We start from the raw sequence: 26,972 nt of genomic DNA on the forward strand, positions 1-26,972 counted from the left end.
CAAGATAATATACCACTTATTTAACTCGGTAAAACATACACACACTTTCCGACGTAAACAAATATACACATACCAAGCTTCAGGCTTCGAGCCATCGTCGGTGACCCACGTGTGATTCACATCGATTCTCTCCATCGTTTGAGGAAACTTGTGGACTCAAAACCGTGGTTTGCGACGATGGCTTCGAGCCTGTAACGCTGAGATTTTCTCAAATCTGAGAATTCTCAGAAGTTTTTTTCTTACCAAAATGTGCCATCAAATAAGTTTTTCACACCAAACCGTGCAACGAAATAATTTTTTTTTTTCTCAAACTAACTCTCGTCTTTTAATTTTTTTTCTCAAATCTTAGATTTTTCTCAAACATGCGTGCCACCAATTTTGGTGGCCCCGAGGCAAGATCCGAACTGATTTCAGTGCCTCGAAGATGATTGGTTTATCGACGAGGAAATCGTAAACTAGCTGATAAACTGTATTTATAGCAGACTGACCAGTTCTTGGAATATTGTGTACAGATCAAGAAGTGTGTACAAGTCATGTTAAAAGGAATATCTTTATTAATACATGTATTACGAATTATGAAATTTTCAACTTTGAGTTATATATTAAGAGAAGACAACACAGACCAAACGTGGTCCCTAGAACAAAAGGTTGACCAGCGTTGTTAACTATGGTGTACAGAGGGAGGAGGTGTTATACATGTAACAGTGTGTAGTGCCAAATGACATTACGTCCTCTCAGCACTGACTCAGTACTGAATTACTGGCCTTGGCATGCTAGCACGTGTAAATGTAAACAGTGCACGCTTGCCCTAAAACTATATACGACTTACAACTTCACCCCCCCCCCAAAAAAAAAGATAACTTGAGTATGGACATGCTTAGACCAAGTTGGCTTTTGCTTCGAATCCTTGACACTTCTAGTGATTGTGTCATAGAAAAGCAAGTCTTTCTAATATGAGTTCATCAACTGAGGACAAGCTCATTAATTTGTAGAACGTTTTGTTTGTGAACAGTATTATTCATCACAACATGTAAATAAAAATACAAAAAAAAAATATAATATTTAAAAAAATTAACATCTTTTAGAGTGTTAAAGTAGGTTGATTTATTAATGAAAACAGAAAGGAGAATATGAATATCATGTTATTTCTAAATATCACGTATATACAGAGTTATATGATTTATTGATACTTTAAGAAAATGACTATTTATTTTTCAGAACTTGTGTCAGTCTGGTCCTTTTGACTTTGTGTCAATAAAATATGTTCTATTCAATTCAGTTTTAGCTCAGTTGTGTCAAAAGTCTGTGGTTGATTCTTTTAAAGATTCGTCATTTTTTAAACCTTAGTGTTACTACGGGGAAGGGCGAATTTCTTCAATATAAGATAGAGTTTCGTAATACGTATACATGTATATAATGAGTTCACATTTCCAGCAGAATTTTCAGCTATAAAATTCATTGAACTTTGATAAGAGTACATTTAAGATTATCTATAACATCTTAAACGGACAGACAACCAGATGAGTTTGTCGGCCATGCAAAACAAGTCTGTGACCATAGAAACTTATCAAGCGCAGAAACTTTAAAATGTGTCTTAGCATTCTACAATGCTACGTTTACCGTTTCTAGGAATCTAAAAACAGATTTCTTTCCTTAGACGTGCACAATTTGATAGCAAAAATATATAATGTATCACTGGAAAAAATAATTATCCCTCATTTATTTTGGAGATTTTCCCTAGACAGCCCAAGTTCATCAGCTTTAACTTTAAAGTTATTTATTAATTTAAATTTGGATTGCATGATAACGAGTATAGTGATATGTTTATATATATATGTCTAAAGAGACGGATGTAAAAAACGAAATAAGTCACTTTCATTAATCATTTACTTACTACAGTGTATTTATAGCTGCAGGAATAATCTTGAAAGAGTTAATTACAAATGTATTAATTTTTGATGAATCAAAAACAAACAAAAAGGACTCGGCATGTTTGTTAATATCGTCTATTAATAGCTTGGGCTCAGTTGACGTTTATAGAATCACTCTGAGAATTTCCAAACACACGAACAGTTTCTTTGAATATCTTCAAGTGATATTTTTTACTTATATTACATCAGAGTTTATTTTCTGCTTGTCTTCGCGGGTTAAACGAATTTTTCAGAGATGCGGACGCCAATATCACTGATCTCGTGTCTATCAAGTTCTCACGATCTCTTAGTTTAAAATGCATCAGCAGCATTCACTTTGTTGCTCTTGATTTCTGTGGAGTGGCGATGTTAAAATATTCTGATTACAAATATTCACTGTCGGTAACCAGTTCTTAATTAAAATACACAACAAGCTATCGGAAACTCGTATACCTTGTTAAAATCTATAGTATTTCATTAAACTCCCACTAAAAATAAAGTTACACTTTGTCGTCATTAAACATATAGCTGTCACTCAAACACTGCAGAATATATATGATATCTTCGTAATTAGAAATATAGCTGATACTCTCCCCCCTTCCACTACCACCATCCAAAGGTCCTATGTAAGCATGTCTCATTGACAATGTTGTAATCAATTTAGCCCGTATTCAAAATAGATCATTGACTTCATCATATAGTAACTTCTTTAGATGCCAGTGCAATTTCCATATTGCGCGCCTAATTAGCTCGACCATGCAATCGCTGTATTTAGGCCAATACAGATATTGTTATAATCCAATCTGGAGACTCCTGTCCGACGCACGGACTACAATGGCGTATGTAGAAGATATCGATGGTCAGCAAGAGACACTTGCTGCCGCTGTCGTTTTCTTTTGATGTCACTTGATTGTACATGTATTAGGTTCCTTCTGAAGGCTACACAGCAATATCATTGACTTAATTTCATAAGCATTCGGTTGTTTAATAAAAGCTGCGGGGAATCTATAGAGGTCCATGTCTTTTCTTCATCTGTACCACTATTAATTAATAACTGATACAGATCTAGAGGGTGAGTTATTAGTAGAAAGATAATGAGTTAACCTTGGGGCAGTTCATTACAAAAGGGAGGCGACAGGCTGTACAATAGCAGACTCTTTCATTTTGTGTTGTTAAGCAGTTCACTGTCTTCTCTGATTTATTAATTGTTTTTAGGGTCTTTTAGAGTGGTTATTTACAAAAGCCTTTTAAAGGTTTAATTCAAACTTAATCATGAATATTTCCAAACCTGAATGGTACAAGAGATACATGACAAAGAATGTAAAAGAGCTGATATGTACAACGGATCCGCATTAAATTGGATAACAACACACAATATTTCGATAATTTATATGTTAATCAATGTAAGGATGCTTAGTCAAGATTTAACTTCAAACTTCAAAATGCATACAAAGTCATTTCTTTACTAGGACGATGCATCCAATTCTAACAAGTCTCTAAAATTAATAAAATACATATATTTAGAGTCTCTGGTCGCTTCTAGGTTGCTCCCAGGTGTATTCTGGTGGGGTTTTTTTCTGTCAATATTGATTGTGGTATTGTCAATGACGTCATAATAGTATTAGTAAAGAGCCGACTCCAGATGTTACCTATGTTGTAGGTGAGAGGAATGTGTGTCACCAGCTAATGATAAGACAATCCTAGCCCCTTCCATTGGGATGGGGACTCTTCGTTATGTAAGGATTGAATTCCGGACGTATCCCCCCCCCCCCCCCCCCTCAATGTACCAGTACAAATACAGCCAGGTTGAACGTTCGCTGTGATATGCAGACATCCCGATAAGCCAATGCTTTTATTCCCGTTTTGTTTGGCTTCCTTTGCTGAGATGAAATGATGGTCGGTAGGCCGGAGGCACCCTTTCACAAAACATTGACATTGCAGAATTCATTTCATTTCTAGGGACATGTTCCATAATTAATGTACTAGTAATCTTTTTTTTAAAGAGTATTGGTGAATTTTTATATGAGTTTTGATGCGAGCAAAGCGATATTCTAATAGGAATGTCAATTATGGAGATAGAGGTAACGCAAAAGAAACCCCAGTTATCTATCATGTACAGACACCTCAACATTACTTGGGTGCCAAACTGTCATATCTCTCGTGACAACTCAAATGGCTATAGCTGCTGACTTTTAGTTCGTAATTCAGAGAAAATGAAATGGTTAAACCTTTTCTCTTGTGATGCATTACGATTCTCTCCTTGAATGATTGATGTCTGGACAGCACGTGGTGTTAAATATATTATCCAGTTCTGTTGATTGCGTGGGCACGAACGTAATTAACACTTGTGTTGTAAGTTGTATGTCAATGCTGCTGAAGGTTCAATATATGTGTAAATAACGGACTAAGTGCGTTTGATGTTACAAAATTAAATGAACAATACCATCTTACATGATTTAAGGAAAACAATTACACAAGAAGTGCGTCAAAATAAGAATTACTAAAGTAGCGTATCAAAATTTTAAACAAAAAGTTCTGAAAACTCCTGTGTCTCCGTGATGAGCAGGAATTCAGATATGCTGAGATGAAACCAATCATAACAACTGTGCAGTTTTTTTTTAGGCTTTGCGTATTTAACCGCGCACTTGATAATATTTTTGTGGAAGTTGATAAGAGGGAACATACAAAGGTTACCAAACAGTTAATGAGCTGAATGAACAACGAAGGGGGTCGGAGATAGACAAAGACCAAGGGTGAAGCAAACTCCTGCTCTCAATAATTCACGGACTGATTAAATTACTACTACACAATGTAGGAGTATGTGGAATACTTAAAATTACTATTCATCATTGGTTCTCCTTAAAGCATGAACCCACTGCTGGGAATTTCCCCCCACACCTAAATTACAAAACGTTAATAATTTCATAAACTTCTTAATAAACATGAATATTTAAAAACACATTAATATATTGCTAAGGTGGAAATACGCTTAAATAACAAGGTTGTTTTTTTTATTTTACATTTATTTATATTAACTTAAACTCGTACATATGATGAGTACTGGACTCCTACGTAGAATTGTCAAAAGGTGAAGTTAACAGACTGCTGGGATGGAGTTACAGTTAACAAGACAGGTCTGTACAGGCTGGGAAGAGCTCCGTATCTCTGACATTCCTCATCTTCATTTCCTTCATTCATTTTTAGCTCACCTGAGCTGAAAGCTCAAGTGAGCTTTTCTGATCACATTTTGCCTGTCGTCCGTCTGTCCATAAACTGTTAGTATTTTCAACATCTTCTCAAGAACTACTGGGCCAATTTCAACCAAACTTAATACAAATCATCCGTAGGCAAAGGCGATTCAAAGTTGTGAAAATTAAGGGCCACACCCTTTTTCAAGGGGAGATAATGAGAAATAAATGAAAAAATTTGAGAAATTTTCAAAAATCTTCTTCTCAAGAACCATAAAGCCTGGAAAGCTGAAACTTGTGTGGAAGCATCCTCAGGTAAAGTAAATTCAAAGTTGTGAAAATCATGACCACCAGGGGTAGGGTAAGGCCACAATGGGGGGTCGAAGTTTTACATAGGAATATATAGAGTAAATCTTTAAAAATCTTCTTCTCAGAAACTAATCAGCCAGGAAAGCTGAAGCTTGTGTGGAAGCATCCTCAGGTAGTATTGATTCAAAGCTGTGAAAATCATGACCCCCGAGGGTAGGGTGGGGCCACAATGGAGGGTCAAAGTTTCACATAGGAATATATAGAGTAAATCTTTAAAAATCTTCTTCCCAGAAATTAATCAACCAGGAAAGCTGAAACTTGTGTGGAAGCATCCTCAGGTAGTGTAGATTCAAAGCTGTGAAAATCATGACCCCCGAGGGTAGGGTGGGGCCACAATGGGGGGGGGGGTCAAAGTTTTAAATAGGAATATTTAGAGTAAATCTTTAAAAATCTTCTTCACAGAAACTAATCAGCCAGGAAAGCTGAAACTTGTGTGGAAGCGTCCTCAGGTAGTATAAATTCAAAGCTGTGAAAAACAAGAACCCCCTGGCGTAGGGTAAGGCCACAATGGGGGGTCGAAGTTTTACATAAAAATATATAGAGTAAATTTTTAAAAATCTTCTTCTCAGAAACAAATAAGCTAGGAAAGCTGAAACTTGTGTGGAAGCATCCTCAGGTAAAGTAAATTCAAAGTTGTGAAAATCATGACCCCCAGGGGTAGGTTAAGGTCACAATGGGGGGTCGAAGTTTTACATAGGAATATATAGAGTAAATCTTTAAAAATCTTCTTCTCAGAAACTAATCATCCAGATGATTCTTTATAATTGTTAAGACTTTGGCTCCAGGACAATTCTTCGGCCTCACAAGAAGGTTCAGAGTTTGATGTAGCGTTATATCCCATATATAAACAATTGTTAAGGATATTTTTGAGAACTGCAATACTCAACATGTGATATGACTATATAAAATCATCCTGTTAGAAAAGGGACTAATGATTATAAACATAAGAATATACAGGGGGGGGGATGGATTTTATTTATACAGGATCTACATGTATTATTGTACATTGTTCTATTGTTCCTCAGGTGAGCGATGTGGCCCATGGGCCTCTTGTTTTACTTTATGATGGGATGGGAACTAAACAGCGGGCTTCTATAAAATTTTGAGTATTGCTGCTGTTGTGTTAAAACCAAGTACAACCGATTGGATTCATGTACGTGGTTCAAATAGTACTATTTACATTTTCAACAGTCTTTGTCTGTGATAAAATTACGAATAAATTTTGAATTTTGAAAATTTACCTACAGCCCGATAATTTCATAAAAGATGAGCGACACAAATGGGCGTGTCTTATAGCATAACCGAAAAACGGTATTGGCTGCGCCGCGTAGTAATACATAGCATGTGCTACAAGAAAAAATAGGGGTTTTAAAATGTTGCTTGAAAGTGTAGAGATTGGAGAAAATATAAATATAAGTAATAAGAAATCATTCTTTGAGTATTATGAGGTGATAATTTCGGTCGGAGCATGGTCAAATCTATCATAAAGCCCTTCAGGATTTATTGTATTTGACCATGCCACGACCATGACTACCTCATACATGTAATACTCAAAGAATTATTCCTTATCTCTTAAATATTTACATTGTGTGTATAGTTCCCCTTATGATTGCATTGGAAATCTGCATCGTTCAATTTTCTTTTAATACACTTAGCTAATTCATGCGCCCGAAGCACAAAAATAAACGCAGCACGCGTTTTGAGTATATTTATTATTGTAAAGATAAATGAAACATTCAAACTTACATAACATTTTCGACTACATTTTTAGTCGCGGAAGCGAACTAAATAATATGTTGATATGGCTGTTCCATGTATGTTTCATATCCCTGACTAAGAGCGTATATAATGGTTTTAAAGCAACGATACACAATGCTTCATATAAATAGACATCAGTATCATGAGTATGAATATGTAAATATAAGCACTGAATGCTGTTTGGATGTCGTCGGTCCTATAACCAACCAAGTGGCGCGGAAAATTATCATGCACCGCTTGTTATAGGACCGACGATATCTAAAACTAAGCATTTGCAGCAAAAAAATGCATTACCAAATGTTAGCAAACAAAATCTAAGGACATTTTAATGTAAATAAACAAATAAATGCGTTAATTAAATGTAAGCAATCTAAAAACACAACTCAGTGTTATAGACCAAGCCACACTTTGCGATAGTTATGTCCCTTGGCCGCCATCTTTAGGGAACACCCATAGATTTCTCACAGTAGCCTTTGTACTTCAAAGATGTGTAAATTTGTCATTTGACATCAAAAACCAATTTTCGTTCCACACATCGAAGGAATAAATTAAATTCTAAGAAATTTCATCACAGAGAGCCCAAATATTTGGTTGCATAAAAACTGCAGAGCAGTTTTCCATTTTGACGTTTGGGTTGACCCTGAAAAGGGTAACAGCTTTTGCAAGGTGTGGAACGTGAACATATTCAATCTAAGCATATTTCAACGTAAAAATTATTCAAATAGAGCACACTTAGACTAAATCTATGAGATCGCCACGGAGAGTGTAACTCACTCCTAAACAGCGACACATATTCTAACATGACAAGAAAAGAAGAGAAATAAATGCATGTCAGTACAAAAATATTAAAATTCACTTGTACCTTTGGTTCGTACGTTTATAACACTACTCAGTATACAGAGAGATAGAACATTGAGATGAGAGCGGATGTGAGCTATGGGAACGCTCCCTGGCCGCTTTATCAGGTCTGTGCATTGCGTATGACATTTACAAAAAAATTATCTCCTTGAATATAATTTATAAATGTACAACTGGTGCTTTGGTGCGCCCTCAATCTGATAGTACGGGTTTAACCACACTGTGATTATATTTCTGTATCTGTTGGTATTTACGTCGCTCTCTCAACAGACGTGACGAGCGAATCAATCTGAATCTCGCTAACATCTGTCAATCATTCTTTTTATCTAAAAATGTTTTATTGGGTGTTATCATAATGATAAAAATTTGTTCTATTTCGAACACCAAAAGTGTAATAATATAGTAAATAAATATGTTGTATAATAATCGATGTTTTAGGCTTTCTTTATGTAAAGTGATATGGATATGTATGTGATATATTAACAGGTGCCCCTACCTACCAATCTCCGTTCTCACCTTGATTCTGTATATAGTTACACTGCCTAGACGAAATGTGAAGAGGTACTCTATAGTACAGCTCAGATAAACACCACGCCAGACACCCACCACTGTTACAACGCACTTTGAAAAATTACGCACTTTGAAAAAAAAATTCAAAGTGTGTAATTTTTTCAAAGTGGGTTGTCAAACACCACAGACAGCTTCAATGTATACATGTACATAATTGTATTCTATTGACATGACTATCAGTACATATATCTACACTTTCCAGTGTCTTTGTCTGTTATAACACTGCGAATCAAATTTGTACCGTATAGTCCAATACAGTTCATCAATGACGCGCTTGGGGTGCAGGACAGTGTTTACATAATCATACAATAATGAAAATAACGTAAACATGTCAATGATTTATAATTATTTGATAAACTGGTAAAAAAGTATATTAATATAAGTACATGTAAGTAGGAATCAGTTTTTTAATGATATGAGGTAACCAAATACCGCCAGACTTGCTAAAATCTATCATAAAGCCCTTTGGGCTTCGTCAAGTGATCGTGTGTGTCGCGTTACGAAAAATTAAACAAGTTGTATGTATATACTTTCCCTGTTTAACCCCATCTCGTTTTGTGTACCGACGTTTCCCTTAAAAGAAAACATTTTATACCAATGAAGCTTACTGATATAGTTTCATCTTCATTGTTATTTTAGCAATCTACATTATGACGTCATTTATTCATGTTCAGCCAGTTTGTACTCTGTTGCATGATTTAGAAAAGACATACCTTCTAAACGCATTTACAATGACGTCACTGATTCCATCGCACATAATTTCGCAGAAGAAAGATGTTAAACAAAAGAAAGCAGGCTGGCTTTTCTGTCTTCACCTCTGGTTAAAGGTGGGACAGTTTTCAGTGACAGGTGTTTACAAAACGGCCAACAGAAGATATATGTGATTAATGAAACTCACTGATCAGAGGAAAACGCTGGAAATCTTGCTCAAAACACGCCAAAGCGTGATCAAATCAAACGTGTCTGGTAAGAGAACACATACAAATGCTTCTCTATTTGTAGAATCAATCAAATGTCATACTGAAGAGATATTCATCAAACTGAAACCAATTCATCATGTAATATCTATTATGATTTTAGGTTTCTGTTGATGCCCCATCCGCCAATATATATGTGTGTGTGTGTGTGTGTGTGTGTGTGAATGAATATGAATATCATTTGAATATTGAAAAGTGTTGTTTTGCTGTAAAGCATTTTTGACACAGTTAAAAGGTAGAGTTGTTGCTCCTTAATCGAGAACTAAAAGGAACTGATGAAATAGAACGTCGAACACGGACCATGTTATTTCAGAAATCAGATTAAGATAATTATTGTGTAGCTTCAGATCTGTAGCTAACTGGTCTGAAAAAATTGGAATGGAAGACAAGTGAACTACAGATTTACAGCTAGATATTACGAAGATCACCAATAAAACTCAATTGTTTGAAGTAATTCTGCTAAACTACAAAGCCTTTGATCGAATTGGATGATCAAACCGCTTTATGGGATGCAGGGTCATCATATATTGCAATTTTATGGACAACGTTCAAAAATACTTACCTTGACATCCGGATCCTGACAAAAATGTCATAGTGAGTATGAGAGATTCTGCATCAATGAAGAGATCTTAATCATTAATCATAATTAATTAACGAATAAGGAATCTTTCTTTTAGTATAAGGCTATAATATCATAGATTTGATTACCGCCGACCATATTCGTTCACCTCATTATATTCAAAGAATAATCCCCATATTACTTGAATTTGGGTTACTGTCGTATCGCCCCAAAGTCAAAGCGCCCCATGCACGAGCGCCCCAATTTTTTTTTGGAGCGCCCCAATTACGTTTCACGAGCGCCCCAAATGTATTCACGAGCGCCCCAAAGTAAAATTATCATTATACCTTACGTCTTGGAAAATTTGCACGAGCGCCCCAAATTGGATTTTCCAATATTGTACTAAAATCGGGATCGTTTTCACGAGCGCCCCAAAATGATTTTCCTGATTATGTCTTTCTGCATAGAATCTTGTTGTATCATTACACCTTACGTCTTGAATAATTTGCCCGAGCGCCCCAAATTGGATTTTCCAATATTGTACTAAAATCGGGATCGTTTTCACAAGCGCCCCAAAATGATTTTCCTGATTATGTCTTTCAGCATAGAATCTTGTTGGATTATTTTTTTTTACGAACGTGCCCTGGAGTTGCCTAAGATTTGTAAGAAAACTATCTTATGATTAGGAAATCATTTCCACGAGCGCCCCAAAATAATTCAAATCAGCATTCTATGTTGCTATAAAGTTAATATTTGACCTCATGTGTAATAAATATTTGAAACCTGATTTTGCTTTAAAATGTATGTTGGAGAATCTCACTTTTACGTTAAATAAGCATCAGTTACACGAACGCCCCCCCCCCCCCCCAATGAGATTATTCTATTTTGAACTAAAATCAACGTTGGTGTGTGATTCCCCAAGTTTGGATTAATTTCACGAGCGCCCCAAAATGGTTTTGTTTATTAGTCCTTATTAATCTTCGATGGAATCTCATTAAACTTACACATTATTATTCCGAGCGCCCCAAAATACATACCTCAATTTTTTTTTTTATTTCGAGCGCACCAATTCTGTTGAATTGTACAAAGTATTCTTATTTTTGAAGGAATTTTTTTTATAATGTCAGATATAATCCAACACAATTGTTCTTCTACTCTCAAATTTTCCGCGCAAACCTCTAAATATGTTTTTTAAGCTTACATTTACAGTCAATCATTATTTATAAGAAAAAAAAATAGAATGCGTAATATGTGTATTATATATGTTATAATTGTATTTGCAGTGATATATAGGGCCAATGGGACGGGTGTGTCATTATTTATTTTGTATTACATATACCGTATGTGTTAAAACATCAGCTTCCGAAGACAACTGACGATGATGTAATAGAAGGGTATATTTGGAAACATTAAAAGGTGTCAAGGGAGGGGGTATCCTGTCACGGTATCAGGAGAAAACGTACCCAGACACGCGGGAGACGTTGGCTTCGTCGCGTACCCCTTTGATTAGATGTGTGTACACCATGTACTAGTAATCACTGTGTGTATTGTATGTATACATTAATTGTGTTCGGTATTTTGTAGAAACTATCAATAATGAATTAAAACACACCAAAAAGAAACGTGATATTTATAAAGGAAGCAATAAACAGACCTGTTTACAAATATTGGCATATATTCTTTAAATTAATTATTACTAAACAAGAAAATCTAATTACATGGAAAATTTTGATCTAAGTTTGTTCTTATGATTCGAATTTCGTAATAAGTATCCAGTTAAAACTTTGAAGGTATGCATAGTTGTAGGTTCTTCAAATTGTCCTTATTTGTAAATTCTTTAATTTGGCGTAAACACCAAGAAACCTTTATATAAAGATTCTGTTTATATCTGTATATATGAACATTTGTTAACTTAAAATATTACGACCCCCCCCCCCCCCCATTTCTGAATGTTTTATCTTGAGTCGATAGAATATGAACGATTAAATGCATATATATTTGCATACCTCTTTCCGAGATTCTTAAAAAAATTTAATTAAAGAAACCTCACCGAACAGGGGAATATGTTTAGGTAAACTCAGGTATATTAAAGATCCGAACATTATTGATTCTGTTGTTAAATTGGTTGCAAAAGTTTCCTAAAGATACATATTAGTATGACCGTGCTAAATAAAATTAAAATAAATAAAAGAAAAATTATAAATTAACGCAGCATTGTTAGGGCGTCCCGATGCTAAAATACGGCTGGAAAACGATATTATTTGAATCATGGCAAAAATAATTTTACTGGGAGTATTTCTTTAAATCTATGTTACATTTATTGACATCGATGTTAAACATTATATTTGATGCATTTTTGTGACGTCATATGTACTTCGTAATCACGTGACAGGCGAATCCTAATATTGCAAATGATCTAGTTAAAACGCATCGGCGCAGGTGATTAATGACATTAAATCATGCATATTTTTAAGAAAAATCCTTTGTTAAGTCATAAACTTTGAAGTTCTTGCTTGGGAAAGAAATAGATATTTCGTTTATAGAAGATATTGTTGAAACATTCCACAAAATCATCAAAATAATCCACATTTTTACTAATCAAAAGCGATTTACAAAAAATTGGGGTAAATCCGTAGGTTTCCGCAGCACGATTCACATTGGTACTTATATTCTCTACCAATTTTACGTAAAATATTCTAAAATTGTGTTGATCTTTCACCTGCGCCAAGCTGGTTTTACGTGCATTAAAATTTCTTCATTCAGTTGTTTACACGTAGCAGGGAGAGTCTCCAAACCACTAGTTTATAAATAGTCTTTTACTTAAAACGAAGCTTTAAAACTGCCGATTATTTGATACTGGTTTTTAATATGAATGAATTCTGTACGTCTAGAATTAACTGCAGCATCTATATAAAGGAAACATGCGGTATTATACTGGTTTGATATAATTCACTTTTAACATTAAGATACATTCCCTGAGAACTATCGACAGGAATGCAGATCGTGACGTCAAAGTTAATTATGACGTCATATCGTATGAAGTACAGACAAGTGACTTTCTACATATCGCATCGGGAAGCCTTAACATGCCCGCGAAATAAATAAATTAATGTTTTGTTAAGTAGAGAGAGAAAATAAATGAGAATATTCACTTACCTTTTTCTTGCAATCGTACGAATGTCAACGAAGGAATAACACCCAACACAATATGTGACGTAATGGGGGGGGGGGGGGGGCGTTGGAAGGTCAATTGGGTAGATAATTGTCATATTGTTTGATTGATATTGTTTGATGAATATCAATTTCAGTGCTCGTGAAAAAATTTAATCATGAAAAAAAACAACATTTGGGGCGCTCGTGACATACACTTGAAAAAATTTAATCATGAAAAAAAGCAACATTTGGGGCGCTCGTGACATGCACTTGGGGCGCTCGTGAATTGTACTTGGGGCGCACCAAGAAAAATTTGGGGCGCTCGTGCATGGGGCGCTTTGGCTTTGGGGCGAAGTGACCAGCACCCTTGAATTTATATAAATCAAGTTAATGTTAATTCGTGTTAATCAAGTATGCATATCTGATTACGTGACTATATACATTTATTGCATAATCGTGAGGAAAATTTGAAGTTTTATTTCTCCTAAGAAGAATCTTTTTCCCGAGGGCATCGCCCAAGAAAATTTTGATTTTTAGGGGAAATAAATATTCAAAATTCAAAATGTTTTATTACAACTATATACTGAACAACACACGATTATATGAAACACGTCGAGTCAAGTTCTCATTATATCTACAACTTCTGAATAACAACAACGTCGTGAATGTTTGATTTTCTTATTTTCTCTCCTTTATTTCATAAATTCAAATCATAGATAGTTAATTTCCTTTTTCTGATTTTTGAAAAAAAGAACTATTAATATTTTAGATTTACTCATATTATTTTTTTTACACGTATGCTCATTTCGGTTTGGAATGAAAAATTCCAAGGTTTCCGAAAAGGTGGAATACCAGTATGATATTAAGTCCCCGGGATACACGACTTTGTGTTCGTTAGATGTCATGTTACTTTCTAAACCAATCAGAGGAAGCATTAACTACAATTATCATATTGAAGTGTAATAAACTATTTTCTTGAAAAATTACAGAGAGCATATTTTAAAGTTTGAGGGAAATGGGACTTTAATTGATGTTTGATTCTTATAAGTAAATTGAAGTGATGTCGAGCTTTACAGCAATACAAGTGTCAGCGTCGTTCATGTTTAGAACACAATTTTATCTTATGCCGCCAATTAATAGACAAGTTGCTGTCCTTTAAAAAAAAGGACTACAATACGTGGACCATTTGCATGTGTTTCCAACGAAAACGTGATAGCCTTAAGATTATCAGAGATTCCACCCACTCTAGCCCCCTGCTTTTAACCACTCAATTTGTACAATGTATTACGTATATGTATAGCTCTGACTTTTTATCTCAGAACTTAACGGGTTCATACTTCTAAAATAATTATGATCTATCTATTAATGAAGTATGCATGTATAGTATCAGGCATTCGGCGAATTCTACTATTTGCGCACACATTACGATTCGCACTACTTTGTTAACTATGCAGTGACAGCTTTGTTTAAATTAATTTCATATTTTGATGCATTTTTCTTGAGATTTAAACTTTTATACAGTGACAATTATCCAATCACACTTAAATGCTTAAAAATTTTTAATCGGGAAGTACTCTAGCCTCGCCTACTATATAATTAAAGTTAAGTTACATGTGTATACGGAAAACAACAAAACATTGCAAATTTATATGCTATTTGATGCATGTTGTAGTTTCGGCATAACATTAACTTATTTCATAATACTGACAGTTCATATCACATGCCGAGTATTTCTTTAAAAGGAATACATGTACTTTGTTTCTGTACTGACTACTGTTTACCGACAACTTTACAATTACAGCGCCTTTGAACTTATGTGCGCATATGGTATGGAATCCCGATCCCGATTCAGATAAACTTGTGCTAGCCTGGTTCCCTGAACTACCCATTTCGCACAGGAACCAGGCTAGCTCATGCGCAGGCTGAATTTTCCCCATAGCATCCGGTTTAACCTCGCTTATATATTTTCTGCGTGGACCTCAGGGTCCACGCAATAACAATCAGAAGTGTCTATTTTGCAAATAGTAGCAACCACAGCCTGTTGTAAATAAACATATCCGTGCGATTATTCATCGTTTGTTTGAACTGGCCATATGTCCAAGGGGTTTTTTATATAACGATAGATTGAAAGCAACCCAATTTCTTTTAAAATCATGAAAGGGATAGTTTTAATAGGTTGTTTAGCAAGAGCATTCAAGAAAACTATCGAGGAGAAGAGATTGTCAATTCATGAAAGCTCTAAGCAGATTAAAGGGTAGTGAACTTGTTTTAATGAATAACTGACAACGAACTTCAATTACTGTGAAAATCTAGGGGATATTTAATTTCACCAGAGGTCAGTAAATTTAGACCACCAAGATTCTGATCGTGAGCAATTTTCTATCATATATGGAAACCTACGGAATCCAAACAACGACTTAGCTGACGGCGTAATTAACAAGATCCGCATTCTTTTAATTTAAAAAAAAAACAACCTGATCGATGAATTGTTTAGAACGGAAGCATATTGCCGTCAGTTAAAATAAATTTTAACTAAGTCGTACCTACAATGATACTAAATCGTACGTACAATGATACTAAGTCGTACGTACAATGCATGATACTAAGCCGATATAACGAGATAAAAGTCGTTATAACGAGATAAAAGTCGTTATAACGAGATAGGTCGTACGTACAGGATAATAAGTCGTACTTACAAGGTAATGGGTCGTTATAACGACATAAGCAAAGTCGTATAAACAACATAAACTAAGTCGTAGGTACGAGATACTGAGCCAATGTACAAGATACTAAGCCGTAAGTTCACGGTACTAAGTAAGTACTTAATATCAAGTTGTAGATAATAAGTCGTTTTGTTATACTTTCATGTTAAATACTGTAATCTGATTGGTTAAGACGCAGTTAATAATATTTACTATTACCCTCAGCGTTAGCAACGCACTTGGCAACGGGTAACATTAAAAAATGTTACATGCGCGAAAATTATGCGCGTACGGTTCGCTGTAGAATTCACGTTATTCCTATATAAAAGCAGTAAAATTTTCTTAAAATTTTTAAAAAAGACATTCAGCTTCGCGTCCGTTGACAATGGTTTTCTCGGGGTGTCAATTTCAACTGTTACCCTCCCAAACAGGCACTATTTATATAACAACGAGATGATATGTCATACGGACTGACCTCGGACTATTTACCTTCTTTCCGTCACAGATATATAGCAGAGGTTAGTCCGTGGCTTCTATCCTTGATATCTACCTTTAAGTTTGTAGTAGGTCAGCAGTACCACTAAAACAACCCCTCTTCATCTGAATTGTGAATCTTAGAGTCTAATCTTCAAGACATAAACATCAAATATATTGTTAAGTATTTTATTATATCATGTATGAATTCGTAGAGTCATTTATAAATTATTCAAGGGGCGGTGGCGGCAGTTATTGTTTATCTTAGATACATTTGCCAGGGCATCATGCACCTCACATACATGTACGCATATCTTGTGCTTTGCAAAGCTATCGTTATCAATAACTAATACAAACGACTTACTTCATAGCGTCGATAAAGGCTAAAAGTGCATTTATACGTGCATTCATATAAAAATTATTCTTAGACTTTTAAGGCGTAATTTATAAAAAAATTAACGCACTAACAATTATGACCATATCGCGTTCAAAACATGCCCGCAACATAACTTCGTGCTGAATAAAACCCCCAAAGTATTTTCCATGTCATCATAAGTCTAAAGAACAAAGAACCGTTTTGTCCCATTTAACGACACTATCATTATTTTAAAATCTTTATTGATAAGTCTAGATCTAATAAAAGCTGTGGGTAGGTGTTTTGGGAATATGTATATTCCTACACTTCCTACACTTCGTTAAAACGCAGGCGTTTATAACGATATGTGACATTCGAAGGCAGGCTTAACACCGAAATTTTACATTGAAAGGTAAGAAAATCATATTTTAAACTCAAAAACTAATTCACTACGAGATGAAATGCCAATTTTTGCTGTTCATGCAATGCCAATACAAAAAGAGAGATTATTACAACAACTAAAAGTGCATCGTAAGGGTCAAAATATAAAACTCGCAAAAGAATATAAGTAAAGGTTTTCTAGATAAAAGAGGCAGCTCATATATCACAGACATTCTTTGAGGAATCAGTTATGAAATTGTTTTCAATTGTATTCCGGATCGGGTACAAAAACTGGGACAGTGTCCATTTCACCTGAGGGGTATACAATAAGGTGACACGGCCCATTCTATTGTCTCTGAAAAATTCGTTTAATTCTTAATACAAAATGATGGTTATAACGTTAATACATTATATCAACACCAAAGTTGCATCACAGGACGTGTACTCTGAGCGTGCGGGCTGTTCTCGTTTACACCCCCTACACACAGCCTACCTGCCACTGAGGTAGGTACTTACTAGAGCAGTGTTTGTAAACATTGAATTAATCTTCGTCGGCGGAATTTTAAATTTATTACTGCTTACCTGTGTGAAGAAAACGTGACCGGGTATGTCCTATGTAAGGCATGTAATACCCAGCTGTTCATTATTTACGCTTTTAAGTCGAAATCTGTGAAGTCGTGGATTACTGGACGCATTGACGAAAAGGTAATCTATCGTTAATTAAAAAATCATAGCAAACAATATTTAAACTGTCTTTATCAATTTAGCCTACTTGGCTGCTATATTTTTTTTTTCAAATGCTGCTTAATGAATACCCGCAGTTGTGGTGTTTTCTTATCTATATATTCGTATAATGATAACGCCGTGATGCCGCACACCTTTCTGATAAACGTAGAAGACGAATTATAAGTTGCAAGGACAACAATTGAAAAAAGGAATGTATAAAGTACTGAGGGCAGAATGAATTATGCAACCATACCAATTTATTAATAAAAAAAGACCCCACAGATTTGTTTGTATATAAGCTTAGGTTACATTTTCAGAACTTCGAATTCAACAACGATGACGTCCAGAGACCCGGATGAGCAGTGTGGGGTGCCGTGCTGCAGACCCAGTGTTTTACAGCGCTGTGCAAGGATCGGGGTTTTCGTTGCCTTTTACTGTCCGGCCTCTTTGTGTACCTCCGCCATCTCAGTCTACATGTCCTCGCAGATCACCACGCTGGAGAAACAGTTCGGCTTCACCAGCGCCCAGAGCGGGTTTCTGATGAGCTGCAATGACATCGGATTTCTGCTGACCACCATATTTGTGGCCAATCTTGCCCGCACCCTCCACATCCCGCGCTCCTTGTTCGTGTCCACCTTCTGTTTTGGTCTGTCCGGGGTTTTCTGTTCCCTTGCCTACTTTTTATCGCCTGTCGCTAACACGGACCAACCGATTACCTCAAATATGTCTTCCCAAAACACATTTTTTAACTCGGACGATCAGATGTGTTCTTTTGCGAACAAATCGTCTGAAGAAGGCTGTGATCCAAACCTGGCCAAGATAGGGGCTCCAACGAAGTTCACCTCCATCGCCATTGCGATAATTGCCGTTGGGATGACAATTCAGGGGTTCGGGAAGGCCCCGAGACAACCCTTCATAATTACCTATATAGACGACAATGTGCCCAAACAGAAGACAGCATGTTTCATTGGTACGTAATTAATACCCACCCTACATTATTGTATCAAAAATATAATCAATCAAAAACCTGAGGTGAAAATGTTGATGATGTAGATTTTCTTTACCTTGTTTAGACGACATTAAAAAGGTAAGAATGAACTGCATCGCATGTGTAGTTTGAGGTTTAGAGGGTGTAGTGTTTGTGAGTGTTGTGATCACTGCCATATTACAAACATATTGTAAACTGTGTGAATTAAGTAACAAGTCAAACGTTTAAGTAAATCAACGAAATACCTTTTAAGATGTTGTATTTCAATAATTCACACTACATGTACTTCTTTTCTTTATATTCTGAATTCTAAAGTAGGAGTAGGATTGCGAAGATAATCGTGAAAATATACATCATATTTGTTTTTTTTATACAATAATTGTTTGCACTTTTTCCAGGTGTGATAATGGCTATCGGGATATTTGGACCTGCTCTGGGCTTTGGACTTGGTGCTTTCTTCAGTCAAACATATGTTACTCTGGAAGGTAATAGTTTTTACTGCACACGTCGACCTTGATGATTGATTGTTTACTGTTAAACGTCCCTTTAAGATTCATCCAATCGTAATGAGATAACGGCAATCTGAGTCAAGTACGATCACTGGGTGTGAGATGTGAAGTTTTTTAAAGCCATCGATAGCATTCATAGCACACGAGGTTAATCGAGGTTGATAAAGGAACAGTCGTTCATTTTTTGAAATATTCATTAAACCCTCAAGTTTGACCATCTTGTAACAACACACTGCTAGTAACTATGCGGTATAAGTTTGACCATCTTGTAACAACACACTGCTAGTAACTATGCGGTATAATTTTGACCATCTTGTAACAACACACAGCTGGTAACTATGCAGTATAAGTTTGACCATCCTGTAACAACACACTGCTAGTAACTATGCGGTATAAGTTTGACCATCTTGTAACAACACACTGCTGGTAACTTTGCGGTATAAGATTGACCATCTTGTAGCACTGCACTGCTAGTAACTATGCGGTATAAGTTTGATCATCTTGTAGCACCGCCCTGCTGGAATTAACTGTGCTTTATAATGTTAGCAGTATTAGGATAAACCATGCTTTATTCAAGGAAAAAGGCATCATTTTTTTAGTATTATGAGGTTGTCAAATACGTATGGGTGTGATCAAATCCAATCAGAGCTGAAGGGCGTTCAGATTTGATACTTAAATTTTGTATGTAGTTTATGTACGATTAAATATTAAAATAATCATTGATGAACTGTATTGGACCATACATTGTACATTACAAAATTGATTCGTAGTGTTATCACTGACAAAGACTGGTAAATGTAAATATACTAGGTTAACGTCTTCTGTAACAATGCTGCAAAGAATTAAGATACTTTAATAGTTTTCTGAGGACTATAAAAAAATTGAGTGTTTAGGGTAACAGTGATGACAAAATTAGGTTAGGTAGGTAAGGATTTTTTTAATTTTATATTTTTTTCTGCATGAATCCTAAGAATGTGTGTTTGTGTCATATCTAAAAACGGATTTTTGAATAGAAATAATATAAAATTCACAATCGGATAAAAACAGATATTTAAAAGTGGTAGGATCGGGGCATTTTTGTAGGTATAGTCGTATTACCCTAAACAAACAACTTTTTTTTTTAGGCCTGACCTCTTTTGTCTTTGACCATGACAACTTGTCCTTGTTATGACCTTATTTTAAGCGGTTTGATGTAACAACATATCGGGATGAAGTTACACCGATACTGATATCTTCTTTCGTCGCGTAATTAACATAAAACCATTGAAATATGCCTCCATATCATACAATCTTACTTTTTAAATGTACGTCAACATAGTTAAAATCCTTTCTACCTACAATTATTTATCACAAAACATAAACCCTAATGTATAATCTTGGGAGAGATAAAAGATACAAAATGCTGAAAGATAGTCAGCGTTCTTATTCAAATTAATTGATATTTCATCGTAAAATGACTCAAGCAACCATACCAATTTGTCTTTTGCCGATTTACAGACGTCCAGATGACAGTGCGTGACCCCCGCTGGATCGGGGCCTGGTGGCTTGGCTTCATCTTCTTTGGATTGCTGGCCATGGTTGTCTCTATCCCCCTTATGTGTTTCCCAAAACGAATGCCCGGAAGTAAGAGAAAGGCGCCACCCAAGTCAAAGGGAGAGAAATCCATCACGTCCAACGTTAAACATGGCTTTAAAGGTGGGTTATAGCAGGGAACAGGGAGAAAGCACAGAGATTAAAGGCCATAACAGACCTCTACCTATATCAACTACCGAATGCAAACATAAACCAGAAAGACCAGTTGATTCTTTTTTGACATGTTTTTTTTATTTTATAAACCCAAACTGTACTAAGATATATTTTAATCTCGAAAAATTTATGTATAAAAACAGTTACTTTATTCTGTATTTATAAGTAGTTTATGCTCTCTGTACCTTTTTGCCTATCTTTGTACAGAGCTAGTGAAGAAGCTGGTACGAATCCTGAAGAACGCGAGGTTCACTTTGAACCTGGCCGCCGTCTGTCTCGTCCTATTCCTGGTCGGGGGATTCCTCGCCTTCACCCCCAAATATCTCGAAACTCAGTTCTTTATCCCCGCCTGGTACGCCAATATCTTACTAGGTAGGTACACTAGGTAGGTAAACTAGGTAGGTACATGCATTAGTTACTAATTGTAGTCAGTTCGTGCTGCACGTGAAAACCTACTTCATGAATGTTATCTGTGAGAACTTTACGTTAAAGCGCGTGAGGGGAATTTCATACTTAGCGCAGATGATGTTATTTTGTGACACACATGTATATATTCATACATGTAAAGTATAAAAGAATATCGGGTAAAATTCACGCCAGGTAAAGGGCTATATACTATGGTTTGAGCCTAAAATGTCATTTTACTACTTTGTACAGATATACATTTGAAGTTTTTACATAACTTTCATTTTAATTTATGTGCCCTCAATTTAAAAAAATGTGACATCATAAAGTTTACCTTTTCCGCTATTTTTGCATTTTTAGCATGAAACGGCTTGTTTTGAAGCAGTTTTTCTTCAAGAAAACATTGAGAGATTGCTTGAACACAAAAATATGTTCATCAAAGATGTATATCTATCCAGTACTTATAAGTGACAAAAAGTTCGTTCTTGTTCAAAGCGTGTCTCAATATTTCCCATTCAAAACAAGATTAGAAAAATGTCAAATTTTCACTGATTTTGACTGAATTTAAAAATAGTGTCACTTCTGACGTCATATACTGCCAGTGAGTGCAAACAATCAAATAAATAGGCCAAAATATATTTTATATCAACTATTTGACTAATATCATATATAGTTATAGTTTTTTCACGTATAAATTTTTCAAAAAGATTTTTCATGTGATTTATGCGAAACTGACCAATCCTTAAGTTTTAGTACTGACAATACTATAGAATTCTTCAGTCTCTAAAACGGAATGGAAGTGTCCATCGACTCATAACGGCGTTTGTTATTTCTTGCAGGCGGTATTGTTGTAGTGTCTACGTGCTTGGGGACTTTCGTAGGCGGATTCCTGACGTCATACAAAAAACTCCATCCCTACACGTGCATCAAACTGGTTGGGTTCGTCAACCTCTTGTCCATTCTGTCACATGGCCTGGGCTTCGTTTTGGGGTGCGACAATCCTCAAATTGTCGGGTAAGTAAAGGTGTTCGATTACCGTATAGACTTCATCAACAGTTTTCGCTCCTTGAACTCTGCAGTCACTGGAGTTCATTGGTACAACAGGATATTATGTGATTCTAGTCCTTGTGTCTTCTGTATGCTTATGGTTGGGGAGTGAATGAAGGAGGATTTATTGCAAGGTTTTATATGATACACAGTGTTCTTTTCTTATATCTCACAATTTTTTTGGCCAGAAAATAAAGCAGGCTGTGTTTGTAAAATGCACCAATCAAATTGTAATTATGAGGGAAAAGATGTAACAGTTATATCTTGGTCTTGTTTGTTCTTGTTATATATTGTTACTTCAATATTGAAAATCAATTGCATGACTCAACCAAAAATCTAGACCAATATAAACAATATCAAAGTTAACTCAGAACACAGGTTAAATTATGATAGAGGAATGAATAATTGTTTATTTTATGTAAAAATTTATTTTTATAGACTGGGAAATACAATGCTAAATTCTACTTGCTCGAGCAATTGCAACTGCGACAGTACGGAATATCTCCCCGTCTGTGGTTCGGATAATAGGAACTACCTGACACCTTGTCACGCTGGCTGCTTAGACAGCGTCATGGGACCTGAGGGATTGGTGTGTTTAAACATAGTGACTGAACAGAAAAAGTGTGGCTATTTATCGTAGCAATCCCCTATTTGTATGGAAAAAGTTTCAATTATATTCATTTGTGCTATATTTATTTGTGAAATAAACATGTAGAATAGAATAGAATACAATAGATTAAAGTATGTTCCAAATTAGACCCTTATAGGGCATCACATACAACAAGTACATGTTATTTCATAAGGATAAACATAGAGCAGTTTAGTACAACTTAAGAAACTAACTATATACTTAATCAATTGTATCTTTAAGACCCATTTGGTTCCTTTTTCAAAGAAATCCCTAAATTCTACCACAATTATCTTATTTCACTAGAAGTACTTGTATAATTGAATTTACACCCTATCATTTCATTTTAACAGATGTACACGAACTGCACGTGCGTGGTTGGGGGTGGATCTGCGGTACCGGGACTGTGTGAGACGGACTGTGCCATGCTGTGGCCCTTCCTGATGGTGGCCCTGTTCTCCTCGCTGTTCGGCGCGCTGTGTATCGTACCTGGTATCATGTTCAGTGTCAGGTAAAGTGAGCAGTACCTATATATGTTAAAATATTGGTTTCACAATTAAAGATAATAATATTTTGACATGTTCATAAAAACTGTATATATTCATATCTAAAACCTTTATTACGAACTTTGGACAATTTTTACAATGGGCCGTGCGTTCTTTCCGCCGCCCTTAAATACAGTAAAATTTTAGTTCAGTTTTGACTTTTAGGGAAGGTATCTAAAACAACTCAAGTTAAGATCTTATTTTAAATTCAATGACAAACATTTCGGTATTTATACAATATGTATACAGTGTATAAACCCACTTAAAATGGAAAAAAAACCCGACAGTCCTCGTATAGATGTATAACTATACTTCTTGGTATACGTTTATTTAAAGAGACTAATTCTTATACTTGCAATACATGTATATTTAAGTCATAACTTTAAGTAATCTTTTTAATTATTATAATGATTAGCCCTTCAAGCCAATAATCATATAAATAATTGGGGTTAAAAAGTTTTTTAAATTCATTAAATACTTCTGTTAATTAAGAAATATACAAGTTGGAGCAATTCTGAACAGAAGAGGTTTTGTCCATTGGGTTTGAGCATTGATTAGTTCTTACTGAGTTGTATTTATCCAGGTGTGTGTCGGATGAGGACAAATCGCTCGCTGTAGGAGTCTCCTCCTTTATGCAGACGACTTGCGGTAAATAGAATGAATGATTAATCTTTGTTTTCTTGTTTAAAAAATCAAACGATTTATAGAATAGTTTTTTTTAATACGGTGTTTTCAGGGTGGATGGCTGGTCCCGTGGTGTCAGGCAAAATCATCGACACGTGCTGCAAACTGTGGAGTTCTGGTTGCTATGGAAAAGGCGCATGCGCACTTTATGATATAGAAGACTTTCGGTTCAAAAAATACCTTGTCGAAATATCAGCAAAGTGTGTAGTTGTATTTTTGTACGGGGCCTGCATATGGGTTTCCAGGAATAGAACTGACTGGAGCATCGATGATGATAAAGATAAGGAGGAGAAAGATGGCTTGCCAGAGAAAGAAAACTTAATGAACAAATCTAATGAAACCAAATTACAATTTGATATCGGGACCCCTATAGTAAAAGTCAAGAAACCTCTTGTTTGATTGTTCCATAAATGTCTATCCTGCTCTTAGGTGTATTTATGTAAGAATTGTATTTTAAAAACCAGGGTGCAATATATAGAATGTACCTGTCTGTGCATAATCATTTATGTTCTACAGGCTGAGCATAGTAATTTGAGAGAGAGAGAGAGAGAGAGAGAGAGAGAGAGAGAGAGAGAGAGAGTGAGTGAGAGTGAGAGAGACATATATTTAAAGCTGCTTGGTCCGATTTTTTTGTTATTACGGTATCAAAATTTTTTTCCATACAAACTATTTATCTTGAAAGTTATGGACTTTCTCCTATTTACACGGGCAGAATCAGTCTCCTTTCAAAGTTAAAAATATTCAAAGTAAATAAAATAATTTCTTTTTGGGCAAACGAAAAAACAAACCAAAGTGCATCACGGGAATGTTTAGAAAAGGAAACCGTTTGGTTTCGTCCCCCGAATGATTGGGGCTATTCAACCCGCATGCTATGCATCGATTGTAAAGAAAGCAAACTTCAGAAATATTAGCAAACAAAACGTACACGTTTATTTGAAATTTGTCTGATCATTTCGACCTTTATTTAATGCGATGTTAAAGTCGTAATACAACCATACCTGTCTCGTCGTCAGGGGTGAAGTTTAACATGAAGCGAAATAACGCGGTACCCTTTTATGTCGTTTGTTTTTTAGCAAATTTTGTACGTATTTTTTTTCTTGAAATGTAGCTAGATTGACTAGAAAAAACTGCTGCAATGTCTATTATAATACATATACTAAGTATAACCATCGTTTAAAAGCGTGCTTAAAATTTGATATGAAATCGGACCAAGCAGCTTTAAATTAAGTTCTTGAGGAAAAACTTTAATATCAACTGTCATTTCACTAAATGCAGAATTGGCTTATGCATATTGCAGTATAAAATGCATTATTTAAAGATCAATATTGTCGTAACATTTTTATCTGATTTAATCTTGTTAATAAATAATATCCAGAAAAAGGAAATATATCACGGCGTCGGAAGCAAATTGAAAGGGGGGGGGGGGGGGGGGCTATACTAATCCTCAGAAATCTTAACAAGCAAAAAAGAAAACCAAAAAAAAAAACCAATTTCCAAAATGCAGTATACCTATAACTCAATATTTCAATCTTTTCAAGGTAAATTTAGGAACAATTATGTTTGCTGCGACAAAAAGGGTGGGGGGGGGGGGGGGGGGGGGGCTGAACCCTCTCCGATGCTATGTGGCATAATAGTTAGGTCTAACTTGGCAAAAAAAAGGGGTGTGTGTGAAGCCCCCCCCCCCGCCCCCCGGTTCCGACGCCTATGTATATTAAAATTAGAATGATTATTAGTTTTTTAATTTTCATCATCAAAATCATGTTGTGTATGTTATATTTTCTATTGACGTAGGGAAAATAAAAAAATATAAAAGTTTTGTTGCTTCTTTTCATCATTATTATACAAAGGGTACATTGGCTGCTGAAGAATCGTGTTTGACCGGATATATAAGCTAATAAAGAAAACAATCGCCGATTGCGTACTTGCTGCCATGGCTATATTGTCGTAATTAGTATTTTGTTCAAGAGAGAGAGAGAAAGAGAGAAGGAGTACAATGTTTTGAAATTTGCATTTCAGATTTGTACCATGAATGTTTATGTTTTCAGTCATTAAAGTATTCTGGGCTATTCTCTGAGAAATCAGACACAGGAATTGCCGATGTATCAGTTTGACTCTCGTGTACACATCTTTCTTACATTCATGGGAGAACGGCAAATCCGCCTACGAATTCTTTTTAAGGTACTTCACTACACCGAGACTTATACTTTTTAAGACACTACGTCACAAGATGGCGATTTAAATGTTTTGTTAAACTGTTTATATCAATCGCTTCAGATGTATAGCGTTATAGCGCAGTGGTTAAAGTATCAGGCTTCTGAAAAGCAGGTCATGAGTTCGAATCCACCTGGGGCTTTTGTTTATGTTTACTGAATGAAATTTTTGAAAATATCATTTTTTATCTAAAATTGCACATTTTTTCGCCTATTTGACATATATCCTT

At 35.5% G+C, this 26,972-nt stretch overlaps 1 protein-coding gene across 2 annotated transcripts; it reads left to right on the plus strand.

Annotated features, from left to right (window-relative positions):
* The first annotated feature begins 17,569 nt into the window (after positions 1 to 17,569).
* On the plus strand, positions 17,570 to 25,137 carry LOC128178849 (solute carrier organic anion transporter family member 2A1-like). 2 transcript variants are annotated; one of them, XM_052846225.1, is made up of 10 exons: positions 17,570 to 17,758; positions 18,298 to 18,950; positions 19,367 to 19,453; positions 20,975 to 21,172; positions 21,431 to 21,595; positions 22,468 to 22,642; positions 23,114 to 23,264; positions 23,657 to 23,814; positions 24,432 to 24,496; positions 24,585 to 25,137. In XM_052846225.1, the coding sequence occupies exons 1-10, from the start codon at positions 17,640 to 17,642 to the stop codon at positions 24,929 to 24,931; spliced, it is 2,118 nt and encodes a 705-aa protein (XP_052702185.1). In that variant the 5' UTR covers positions 17,570 to 17,639; the 3' UTR covers positions 24,932 to 25,137. The 2 variants fall into 2 exon arrangements, with proteins under 2 accessions (XP_052702185.1, XP_052702186.1); XM_052846226.1 differs by having other exon boundaries at positions 17,677 to 17,959.
* The last annotated feature ends 1,835 nt before the right edge of the window (positions 25,138 to 26,972 follow it).

Source organism: Crassostrea angulata, chromosome 3 (genome assembly GCF_025612915.1).
Source record: "Crassostrea angulata isolate pt1a10 chromosome 3, ASM2561291v2, whole genome shotgun sequence".
Taxonomy (NCBI): domain Eukaryota; kingdom Metazoa; phylum Mollusca; class Bivalvia; order Ostreida; family Ostreidae; genus Magallana; species Magallana angulata.

What these genes read in the sequence shown, in the direction of transcription:
- LOC128178849 (XM_052846225.1), top strand. Translation starts at nt 17,640, where the DNA reads ATGATGGTTATAACGTTAATACATTATATCAACACCAAAGTTGCATCA. An exon ending in CGTTAAACATGGCTTTAAAG is followed by an intron (nt 21,173 to 21,430) that starts GTGGGTTATAGC and finishes ATCTTTGTACAG; the next exon opens with AGCTAGTGAAGAAGCTGGTA. An exon ending in GTACGCCAATATCTTACTAG is followed by an intron (nt 21,596 to 22,467) that starts GTAGGTACACTA and finishes TATTTCTTGCAG; the next exon opens with GCGGTATTGTTGTAGTGTCT.